This window comes from Poecilia mexicana, unplaced genomic scaffold, assembly GCF_051168715.1.
Source record: "Poecilia mexicana isolate PSO_F unplaced genomic scaffold, ASM5116871v1 scaffold_2, whole genome shotgun sequence".
Lineage (NCBI taxonomy): Eukaryota > Metazoa > Chordata > Actinopteri > Cyprinodontiformes > Poeciliidae > Poecilia > Poecilia mexicana.
In genome coordinates, this window is record NW_028263371.1 from 36,795,541 (window position 1) to 36,807,333 (window position 11,793).

At 36.3% G+C, this 11,793-nt stretch overlaps 1 protein-coding gene and 1 long non-coding RNA gene across 2 annotated transcripts; both read right to left on the bottom strand.

The window, feature by feature from the left end:
• Nucleotides 1-199: 199 nt before the first annotated feature.
• LOC106923875 (uncharacterized) lies at nucleotides 200-2,311 on the bottom strand. The gene is made up of 3 exons (XR_001419518.2): nucleotides 2,167-2,311; nucleotides 1,333-1,422; nucleotides 200-1,124 (listed from the first exon to the last, which is right to left on the bottom strand). It is a non-coding gene; the product is annotated as an uncharacterized LOC106923875 (long non-coding RNA).
• A 3,722-nt stretch (nucleotides 2,312-6,033) lies between these two features.
• Nucleotides 6,034-11,017, bottom strand: atp6ap2 (ATPase H+ transporting accessory protein 2). Its single transcript, XM_014997238.2, has 9 exons — nucleotides 10,870-11,017; nucleotides 9,942-10,072; nucleotides 9,696-9,824; nucleotides 9,506-9,601; nucleotides 9,257-9,394; nucleotides 8,496-8,549; nucleotides 8,230-8,379; nucleotides 8,021-8,140; nucleotides 6,034-6,866 (listed from the first exon to the last, which is right to left on the bottom strand). The coding sequence occupies exons 1-9, from the start codon at nucleotides 11,000-11,002 to the stop codon at nucleotides 6,672-6,674; spliced, it is 1,146 nt and encodes a 381-aa protein (XP_014852724.1). The 5' UTR covers nucleotides 11,003-11,017; the 3' UTR covers nucleotides 6,034-6,671.
• Nucleotides 11,018-11,793: the final 776 nt, after the last annotated feature.

An 11,793-nucleotide genomic window follows, 5' to 3' on the forward strand; every position in this document is an offset into this window, starting at 1 on the left:
CCCATGCTTTTTATCTCACCCATTTCAGGATCAGGTGACAGGGTCATGGTGCAATCTTGCATCTCAAGACCGGCACACCGTTTTTGATCATCTCTCATTTATGTCTGCTTTTGGAGCCGTTGGTGGTTGTTTGCTAGCACGGTGTTCAGCGACCATCTCTGCGCTGTGGCATGCGTCATATCAAACAAGCCAAGAGAACAGACTTTGCACTCTTTTATTTTCAAGATTAGCTGTAAGAAATTAAATGCATAACACAATGTATGACAATGCAGTTACAAATTCATTGCAAATGTAACATTATAACAATTTCATAATAGATATACAAATAAACACATCTGTAAAAGTTAACTTTAATATTAGTTCAATTACTTCATTTAATTTATCCAATGATGAGCATATTACCTATTCTGACATGAATATATAGTGCATAAGTCTATTATACAGGTATAAATACCTGAACAGAGCTTTTTAACATAATTATGTTTACTGGTGTAACAGCAGGAACATCAGGCCTGCTCAGTCTCTGGGTGCAGAGGTTGGTGAGCCAGCCGTCAAACGCTGCAGTACATGAATGTAGGCCTCTTTCACAGGAAATACTTTAACTACCCACACGCTCTATCAGTTCTAACCAACATGAATGCCCTCATTACATTCTGTTGCGCCTGAGCACAACAAAAGGAAAATTCCCACGACCAACGTTACTAATTGCACTTGTTTTCAGGAGGTGTCAAAGCATCTGCTGTGAAAAAGGCCGTTTTATGGGACATTCTGACCTGGACACCGGAAACTGTGCAAAACTGGAAAGTGTTCAAATGAAGACTTTTAGTACTCGGTTTATAGATTTGTGTCAAAAACAACACCAGCCATCCAATTCATGTGGTCATTTCATCGCAGTGAAACGTCCAACATAATTTCCAATATGTAAATTATCCTTTGAGAGTGAGTTGACCACAGCTCCAGCATCCAGTCAGGAATTTAACGTCAGGAGCCACAGTTCTGCGCAGGTGCCCCGGAGGACGTCCCTGCTGCTGCTGCCACTGCGCCGTCGTCGACTCCTTCATCGTGTCCCGGGTTCAGGGCAGCAGTTGAGGAAGACTTTGATCTTTGCTCCTTTTTGCTTTGAGCTACAAGTGAAAAACAAGCGAGATGTGACATGTCACGACAGATAAACATAGCAAAGAAAAAAATATTTTTTTCTCAAACATATGCACATAAGACAGGGAGGGTGTTAAACAAGTGGCCCATTTAAGATTAGGATTTAAAAAAAATATTGCCTTCTTTGAAGGCTCAGTTTAAGGATACATAAAATCAGCTTTGACGTCAGTTTCTTACCTTTTGCACTACATGGTGTACGGATGGGTTTCTCTTCCTGCTCTCCCTCAGAAACAGAAGCCCTGATCTTCCTCACCACGTAGGCGCAAGCTACAATGTAAGAAGTACAAATACGCATTTTTTAAAAATAGTAATTTAAACATACAATAAATGTCAGCAAGGTCTCCAGGGCTTACTTTTTTTATGGAAATTTTGCTCACAGTTTATACCTATTTAACTCAGTTTAGGTCAGTGAGATTCTTTATTTTATTTTTTTTTTTCAAAAAATTTCTACACCTTACTTCAATAAACAAGTTAACCAACAAGGAAACACACTGGTACTCCCAGTGCTCGGGTTACAATATGACAGAGAAAAGCTGAGTAATTCCATATTTGTTCTCCACAATGAAAAAAATATGTTAAGTTAAATTCGAACAATTTAATTAAGCTGTTTGTAAACAAACCATTTAAACTGAGCCTTTAATACGGTCGAAATAAAATGCGATTAGACCGCGCAAATCAGGCTTAAAAAGGGCAGAGAAATCACACTGGGAGCGGAAACATATCCGAGAATTGATAAAGGAGAGGACTTCCTTGTTTTATTGTCCGAGGAGAAAAGTATTACCAGCACGAAAATCCAACGTCAAAACGCGATAACTTATTTCACTTCATCAAATTCTAAACCATATTAAATACACAGAATCGAATTGTAAAGAATTTAAACGTATTTTAGCTTCTAAAAAAAAAAGCTTCTAAACGTAAATCTTGGTGCTAAGGAAAAATTGTAAACAGAAAGTTGCTTATCTTCCGGGCGTGGTCATTCATTTATTCACGAATAATTTTTTTTTTAATTACCTTTTACCAGCAGTCAGACCATTAGTCTTTGGTGTTGTACTCTGCAGTTTCGATGAACTTCAGAGTCGCAGTTGTCAGACTTGTTTACCCTCTTTCAGTTCAGCTGTTTTGCGATTTCGTCTTCTTCTTCTTCTATTTGAATTTTAATGGCGGTTGGCAAGAAACTTTAGGTATGCATTACCGCCACCAACTGGTAAGGAGTGTGGACCACATGACAAAAAAAAAAAAAAAAAAAAAAAAAAAAAAAAAAAAAAAAAAAAAAATAAATAAATATTACTATATCCTATTAAACAACTTACACTGTTTTAAGAAATAAAATAAGGCCTCATATCCTCTACTTCCTGAATCTTTCTGTAATAAATCAACAATATCAAATTTCATTTTCATGCTACTAAGGTTTCTAATTAAGTTATTTCTTTGCATCAAATAATTCCTACAACTGAAAATAACATGTTCCAATGTCTCATCTTCCCCACAGTCACATTTCCCTGTCTGATGTTTCCCTATTAGAAATAATGATCTATTTAGTCCAGTATGTCCGATTCTAAACCGTGAAATAATTATCTCTTCTCTTCTTATTCTTTCTGTTCTTCTCATTTGACCAATATTCTTTTGAATTTTATATAACCACCTTCCTTTCTTTTCTTCATCCCATAACTTTTGCCACCTCTCTCTTGTTTTTTTTTTTAATTGTACCCTTTATTTCTGTTATACTAAAACTAACATTAATATCTATCTTCACCCGGTTAGTACTCTCTTTGGCCATTCTGTCTGCCATTTCATTACCCTTAATCCCGTGATGTGCTGGAACCCAAACAAAATTTACTGTTAGCCCCATCATATTGATTCTGTAAAGTGTTTGTTGTATTTCAATTAATATATCTGGTCTACTATCTGATTTATTATTTTGCAAACTAAATAATGAAGAACTAGAATCTGAACAAATAATTGATTTTAATGGTCTTACCTCTTCCACCCACTGAACTGCTAAAAGTAAAGCAAGCATTTCTCCTGTATACACTGAGACTCCATCACTGATCCTTTTTCCTACTTTAATCTGAAACTGTGGTACAATAAATGCTATCCCTACCTTATTAGCTGTATTTTTTGATGCATCTGTGTAGATTTGTACATAGTTACAATATTCATTTAAGTATTCTTGTATTATATTACTATTCATATTGCTAAATTTATCTTTATTGCTCTTTTCTAAGACGGAAAAATCAACCTCAGTATCATGAATTAACCAAGGTGGAACTGCAGATAATGGAACTGCCTGACATATATCTAACTGATTTAAATTAATTTCATTAACTTTAGAGTTTATTATCCATCCAAAGCTCTTTAATTGTTTCTTTGAATTTTCCCAGCCATGTTTAAGTACCTCTAATGTTGGATGATCCTGACTTTGTCCCTGTAAGTTTGACCAATAATTTAAGGATAATTGATCCCTTCTAAGTTTAAGAGGCATTTCTCCCATTTCAACCTGTAATGCTGCTGTTGAAGATGTTTTAAAAGCACCGGTACATAATCTTAATGCCTGATGTTGAATAATATTTAACTTATGGAGGTTTGAATCTGCTGCTGAATTATAACTTATACATCCATAATCCAAGACTGACCTAATTAACCCAGTATAAATTGCTTTTAATGATTTTCTATCAGCTCCCCACTCAGTTCCAACTAAACATCTCATTATATTTAATACTTTCCTACACTTATCTACTATTTTCTTAATATGCACTCCCCATGTCATTCTTTCATCAAACCACATTCCAAGAAATTTAAATTGTTTAACCCTTTCTAAATCCTGTCCATATAATTTTAATTTAATTTTTCCATCAACTCTTTTCCTTGTAAAAAACATAATTTTAGTTTTCTCTACAGAAAGTTTAAAACCCCATTTATACGACCATTTTTCTACAGCTAAAATTGCTCCCTGAAGTTTTTTAACAATAAATTCTAAATTTCTTCCTCTTTTCCACATTGCTCCATCATCAGCAAAAAGTGAAAATCCCATTCCACCCTCTACTTCTTTAAACATATCATTAACTACCACTGAAAACAATAACGGACTTACTATACTACCCTGTGGTGTCCCATTTTCTATATTCATACTCTCAGAATAGTCCTTCCCTATCCTCACTTGTATTTGTCTTCCTTCTAGAAAATTTTTGATCCATCTAAACATATGACCATTTATACCCATTCTTCTCATTTTAATTAATAACCCTTCCCTCCACATCATATCATATGCTCGCTCAATATCAAAAAATATTGCCACAACACTCTCTTTTGCGATTTCGTCTTCCTGAATGTGTCAATATAAATACTGGAGCTTCATAGAAGAAATACAACCAATCATAGACTGAGAATAACACTAGAGGCGGAGCTTAATAAATCCAATATGACTGTGATTGGCTGAGCCGTTACGCAACGTCAGACACAACAATGCTATTTAAAGAGATATACAAGGACGCATAATCGGGATTGATGAGCCCTGGACTCTGTGGGGAGTCATATAAACTGTTGCACAATGTTAACATCTACGTGTTCTACATTTATCTAGTGCATCTAAAAATCTAGAAGATTATTTAAAAAAAAACTTAATTGGTACTCCTTATAGTTGTTCATAGATTGATACCGGCAAAAAATGAGGTAGTGACTTTTTTTTTTCTTTTACTGTCTAATTGCAACTGTCTAATTCTTTGTGTTAAGTTACCCCTGAACCAGAGGCAACTTCAAAATAGTTTTACCTGGGCATGAATGGAAAATGGACTTGACATGCTCAGCATTCCAAAGTACATTTTGCATTTAATTAAAAAATAAAAGTCACAGAATCTAATAATAATAATAATAATAATAATAATAATAAATTTAATTTATAATGCACTTTTCATTAATAAAAATCTCAAAGTGCTACATGGTTAATCTAAAAACATAAAATTAACAATCAAAAACAATTAAAAAAAGACTGTCAAATAAAAGTGGAGAAGGCTTGTCTAAAGAGGAAAGTTTTCAAGCCAGTTTTAAAATCGGACAATGATTGCGGGGCTCTCAAATAGTCTGGGAGAAAATCTAGAAGATGAGAGAGGAGCACAGAAACTGAATTGGTTTAGTTCCAGTGGGAGTTTCCACATCGATAATTTGAGGAGCCATGTTAGAGCTTGAGATGATCCACTGAGTTTTAGAAGATGAAAGTCACAGCAGGCATCTACCAGGACATTTCAGAGCACTCCACGTTTCCTTCTGCTTACAAGCTTTATGGAAATATTGCTCTCCTTTCTCATCAGAACTTGGAGCCTATCCACACTGCTGAATGTAGCGATACTTACTTTTACATTTGCTTAGCATCACTGTGGTAGAAAATCTGTGTCAATGTGAAGATGAGTGACGTCCATCTCAAAAATAGAGACGAGTTGAAACTGCTGGTAAAGTTATGTGGCTTCCTTTACACCTAAGAATGGACGCACGCTGATGGTTTCCATCCGCGCTGTATTGTTGCAGTGACTTATACTAAAAGTACCTCAAACATATTGTCCAACTTATGAACAAGTTAACATTTCCACATTAAATCAATTTCAGTTGTATGTGGTATTCTAATTCATTAGCTGTAAAGCAGTCACCAAAATAAAAAAAAACTGTGTAATGAATCTGAGTTTAATTGTTTTTCAGTTAAATTCTAATATATTGATTTTGATCTTAATTTCTCTGCAGATGTCAGGCAATTAAAAATATGTTCCATTTTCTCAAACACCTAAAACTGCTGCATCAATAAGAAATGTAAAAATGAAATAACAGCTCTGATTTATTATTTTTTACTCATGTCACAGGTTAACCTGCTACAATAAGTTCAAACTAGCACAATACATGTAATAATTTATTGTTAAGCATTTATTGCAGTTTACAGAGCTTCTTTTATGCCATTTTAATTATGATGGCAAACATCAGGATCAAGTTTCTACACAGTCCAACAAATACCTGTTATTTGAAGAAGAAGCACAGCAAAACAAGAACATCATACTTTCTCATATATTCGTATATTCAATATATACACATAGATTTTTCTTTAACTTAAACCTTTGACAGTTCCATACAGCAAAACAAACAAAGAGAAATCTACTTTCTCCATAACATTTTTTTTTTTTTTACAATAAAATTGGACTTGCAATCACCAGTGAGAAAAATGTTCAAAGTTAAAGGAAGGAATGGTTGGAGCTGTGAAGCTGAAAGGAGGAAGGCAATATTTGTTCAGTGTACACTCCTTGGGATGATATTGCTAAAGACTGGCTGAATGGGCACCACTTTAATGCTGCCATGATTTTAATCGGATATCATTTAATGTCAGCACTTCATATCTGCTGCAAACTCAAAAACAATTCAGTGTTGTGCTCTTCCTCCCACCGAACTTTCACAGATACAGTTACAACACAAGACATCAACACAAACACAAAATATTCACCAAGAGAACTGTAAAGACGCAGCAGGGGTGGCGAATGCGGGACTTAATCCATCCTGATCTTCTGATTGGTCATCCTGTAGATGATGCTGTCATATCCCGGGTCCATGTTCCACAGGTTGTAAGCGATGGCGATGACCGCGAGGGCCAGAGCGATCATCAGCCACAGGACGATGTTGAAGATCACAGCGTACTGAAAGTTGTACTTGTAGGCCAGGTTGTAGGGGCTGCCCGGGTTACTCTGGAAATATTCAACCCAGTCAAATAAGTGAAACACAAAGCGTATGTAGACACATTTATCTAATTCAGTTCAGTTGGTTATGTAGCGTTTACTAGGTAGAGATGCAGTCTGACAAAACAATCTACCTCCACTCATATAATGATCGTAATATTCAATTTGTGTTTAAACCGCAACACTCACAGGTGGGCAAACTAAACAATTACAACACATCTTCATTATATATTCTATTATGGGACAAAATTATTCAGGCTGCATATGTTAATCCTGACTGGATGCACAAAAATGGCCACTAAGACCAACCTGGTGACACGCCCTTGTAAACCTAAACAAGCATCTGGCTGGTTCATAAAATGATAATGATGCATCTTACTGGCAATAAAAACTGCTTACATATTAACTGATAAGATCGAAAAGTGATTAAAATTTCACAAAATGCTGCATCAGATGAACTCTGGAAGCTGAATTTAAAAAAGGAGGAATGGCTTTAATTTAAATAGGGTGTGCTCAAGGTTATGACCTCACAAGACAACCCTCATACGTTATCAACAATTTAGGGAAAATTAGAAATTCCTTTAGATTTTTTATGAACTAAAAATTTCAAAAATCATAAACTGTTTTGATTATTCTTACTGTAGCAGAATAACTAAGTCCAGGTTTGACCTACTGTGGTTTTCCAGCTTCTCTTAATTTAATGTAGTTGTGATACAAAAGCGCTGAAAAAGTCGCAAGAAGCCTTTTTAATGTTGTCATAAACAAAAAATGGATTTCTTAAAACTAAGTGTTAAAGGCCTCTGTTCCGTGTAAAATTATACAGTGTGCTTTTGTGTAGAGACAACAGTAAATATCAAGACATTTTAATATTCAAAACAACATGTCACAACATTTGCATAAATGTTACCAAAGAAATATAAAAAAATAAAATAAAATAAAAAACAAGAGCATAAAGCTACTACTTTAAAGAACTACTAATGCTCCCAGATATTTTGTTTATATTTGGAGCAGCTTATTGATTACAATTGTGTATTTTTTGTTTTCAATTTTATGCATGTTTAAGTTTCTTGGTATTTCTCATTAAATAAGTGAACTAGTGCTCTCTCTCTCTCTCTCTGCGGCCACAGCTTATTAGAAGTAACACAGGATCCTTTCAGACTTACAATCTGTTTAGATTCCAAGATTGAGCGAGACTTTCTGGTCAAAGGAGCTTCAAAGGTTTTCACAGTAACAACCTCCACCACAGCCCTGTTGCCATAGAGTCGATACATGTCCTCTCCAAACTGTAAGAAAAAGTAAGGACATGGTTAAAACCGAGGTAAATTAAAGATAATGTTGACAGTTGTTTTACTGCCTCAGATCTCCCCGTTACCTTCTGGAGGACAGAAGCAAGAATGGCCGTGGCGTCGCGGTACTGAGGAGAGTCTTTGCCATAAAGACGACTCAGCTCCTCCAAGCCGGACAGCTCCAGAGAGTACAGGTCAGGGGAGAAGTCCTTGGCCAGATGTCTGTGCCTCTGGAGCTGCGAGAGGAGAAGATATGATTCAAACCTGATTCACCAGTTTCCTTTCTACGATGGGAAAAAAAAAAAAAAAAAGAAAAAAAAAAGAGAGGTCTGCGACATCTGGGGCAGCTTACCAGAGCGGTGATATCGTGCAGTACTTGAACCTCAGACAGGAAGAGTAAGTCAGCCTAGGACCAAAATAAGTAGAAAGGTTATGGAGTGAAGTTTGGTTTAAAACCTAATCGTACAGACAAAGTCTTTTTCAGGTTCAAATTAGGGCTGCAGCTAATGATCATTTTAGTAATGGATTATTCCAATAAAAAAATGTGAACATTCTGTAGTTTTTTTATTTAACCATGTAAGCCCTTTTAGAAAATTTCAGAAATACAATAGCAGATGCAAATGAAGCAATAATCCTACTTCTTTTTTAAATAAAAAAAATATATATACTGTTTTTTGCTTAATATGCAGCAGCATAACATTCCTTTAGTGAATGCTTGATCATTTGGTTTTTGGATTAACTGGTTAATAATTAGATAGCAAAAAGTGCCTAATAGGAATCTTTTTTTTAACTGAATTTGAACCAGCTGAAGCTAAAATCATGGCACTTGAGAATTTCTGGGTGGAAAACATCAAGGTTTTTATACAGACTGTATAAAAGTTTTGACTTACTCCTCTGAGTATGTTGTTCTTTCAGCAAATTACCTTTTTTTGAGTAAGTATTCTCCAGTTAAAGATGAATCAATTACTAAAGTAGTTGACAGTTATTTTAACAATCAATTTATCATGATTAATCGTTTCAGCCATGGTTCGAATAATTCTTATAGTTTTTATTTTTTTTATTTTTTTTTACAGAAGATGTAGCCAACATGTACTGCAAATGTTAGACACCAACTTCTGAATTTCTGCTTAGGGAGTTGAGGGGAAGAGAAGTCAGCACAGAGCCATCCTGGGATAGGCGTGCGCGGATCTGCTGCAAGGTGACCGGAAGGTCCTCAAACACAGCATTGGCCTTGCCAAGCATATACAGTCGCTGCAGGGGACAAAACATTAGGTAAAGATATAGAAAAATAAATAAACATATTTAAAGGTACTTATTGTTCCCTGTTCTGTGCAAGCTGATTTTTTATTTTATTTTTTTTACCTCCTCACTTGGAGCCAGTTGTAGCACTACGGGGGTGTATTCGGAAAACAAAGAGTGGACCGTCTCTGCAACGCTGTCCAGGGTGAACGGTACTGGCTGAGAGAGGAGAAGCCAGCAACACACTGAGCAAACGTATTCTCATTATACTGTAGATTTTAATCTACTTACTTCCAAGAATTGCTTGACTCACATTTTCCAGGGGGTAGGAAGCCACAGTCTGAGGAAAAGCCAGGCTGTCGACTCCTCTCACCACCACCAACACATTAGCCCGGGGACGCTGGAACAACGGACCAGCCTGCAGGCCAGGCCACAGCAAGTCCTGGGCAAACAAAAACATATTGCGTTTTTTAGGCTATCAACATAGTGCTCTCAAGATGCATCTATAAAAACAAAGCTCAATAGTTATTTTTTTTTTTCTTTACTGCAAATAAGATACCTCTTGAATAGAGAAGCCCATAGTCAAAGCCACCACATCAGGGACTTTCTCTCCAGAAACCGGCCAGTCTCCTTTATGGAACGACACAAACTCTGGAGCCTGAAGGACCGTGAAGCTGTCTCCATGGACACCTGAAGAAGAGCGGAGATTCTTGTCAGCCCAAGCAAAGCAAGACACGTTTTAAAAAGACTTTGCAAAACCTGATGATGTTCAATTTTAGCTACTTTTATCCCTACCAATATGCTACAAAGCTCTCACAATGATATTTAATGCTCCATTTAAAATTACTATGCCTTGTAATAGTTTTATGACTGCACTACGTGCATAGATTTTACGTAAAAATAAATCACAGCAGAATATGTAGCCTCATTTGCAGACCAAAGAGAATGTGAAATCTTGGCAACAATGCTAACAGCTCCGTGGATGGAGAAATACACTCGTGACATGGAGCAGCAGCAAAGATGGAAGTTAAAGAGGAACCAGTAGCCCAGAACAGTGTCACATGACAGCACAGGCAAATAATTAATAAAGAGAAACTAGACACCACGTTATTATAAACATTTTCATTGGATATAATTGTAATCTTAAAGAGTAAATGGCACATTTAACCTTAACGCTAGCATAACGACTAGCAAAAAGCAAGAGTTGTGTTAAGCTATTCGATCAGTTTCATGAAGACGGAGCTGAATAGTTTTCCAAAAGCACTGGTACTTAGATGGGTTACTTTTCTGATTCTCATTGACAGATGAAGCAAAACACGGGAATAACAAAAAAAAAGCTAAATGACCATCCTAACGATGTTCCTGGGCTGAGAAGCGACTTGTCAGATGAATATTGAGGCCACACATGAGGCCGCGGCGTTAGAAATACAACGAAGGAGGTTTGTGAAACTATGAGTGTCGATTGTTTAGCGTTGGGCACTTCTTACCTGCTAAAGCTAGCCAACAGAGAGCAAACGCAAAGGTGAAGCCAGCTTTCATCGTTCGGCAGGTCGTCACCGACATCTTTCTCCTACGAACAGCAACGGTCAGCTGACCTGACGTCTTGGCAGAGCAAAGCATGATGGGAGCGTTTGTAGTTTGTAGCAGCAAGACAAGCCAGCGACTACCAGGCAGCTGTCTAAAAAATAAAATAATATTAGAGAGAAATGCTGTCTACAGTTTTCGTGTACTTTACGTACATCTTTTAAACTGAAATGTTTATATCTGTTAATTTAGATTACTGTATTTTCTATGTCTGGGTTGTATTGCTGCGTTCCATTTACCACGGAAGTCGGAAATAGGAGCGCTCCAGTTAAAATGCAACACCGCTAAAAGGAACAGTAGTTCCTTAATGGAAAAGAATACATAGTTTTTAAACTGTTTTACAAATACAATCTGAAGAGTGCAGCCTCCTAAACTCTGATACACCTAAATAAAACTTAATGCAACCACCTGCCTTCAAAAATTTCCTAAATAGTCCACTTACCTGTGTGTAACTTGATGTCAATGTAGATACAGTTGTTCTGCAAAGGCATTTGAAGTTTGCTTTAGGATATTAGTGAACAATTAGCATCATATAAACCAAAAGAACAACAGGTGTAAGGTTACAAAATAATTTCCCAAAGTTTGAACACCCCTCAACCATATGGTGCTCAAATCCATTGCGTGGTACCATTGAATGGAAATGCACAGACTGTTCCCGGAGGGAAAACATCTTGTTTTTCTTGTACTTTAAGCATCGTGATGATAAACTTCCATTAAAATAAAATGTATTCTGTGGTTGTTGTGACAAAACAAACTGGGTTACTTTGTAATAACAATCAGTTCCGAGTGTGATTTATCTTTAAGGATTGCTTTAAAGGTTAAATAAT

Coding starts and splice junctions, on each gene's coding strand:
- atp6ap2 (XM_014997238.2), bottom strand. CDS start 11,002: ATGCTTTGCTCTGCCAAGACGTCAGGTCAGCTGACCGTTGCTGTTCGT. Junction 10,073..10,869: donor CTGTTGGCTAGCTTTAGCAG/GTAAGAAGTGCC, acceptor GCTCTTCTTCAG/GTGTCCATGGAGACAGCTTC. Junction 9,395..9,505: donor AACTGGCTCCAAGTGAGGAG/GTAAAAAAAATA, acceptor TGTCCCCTGCAG/CGACTGTATATGCTTGGCAA.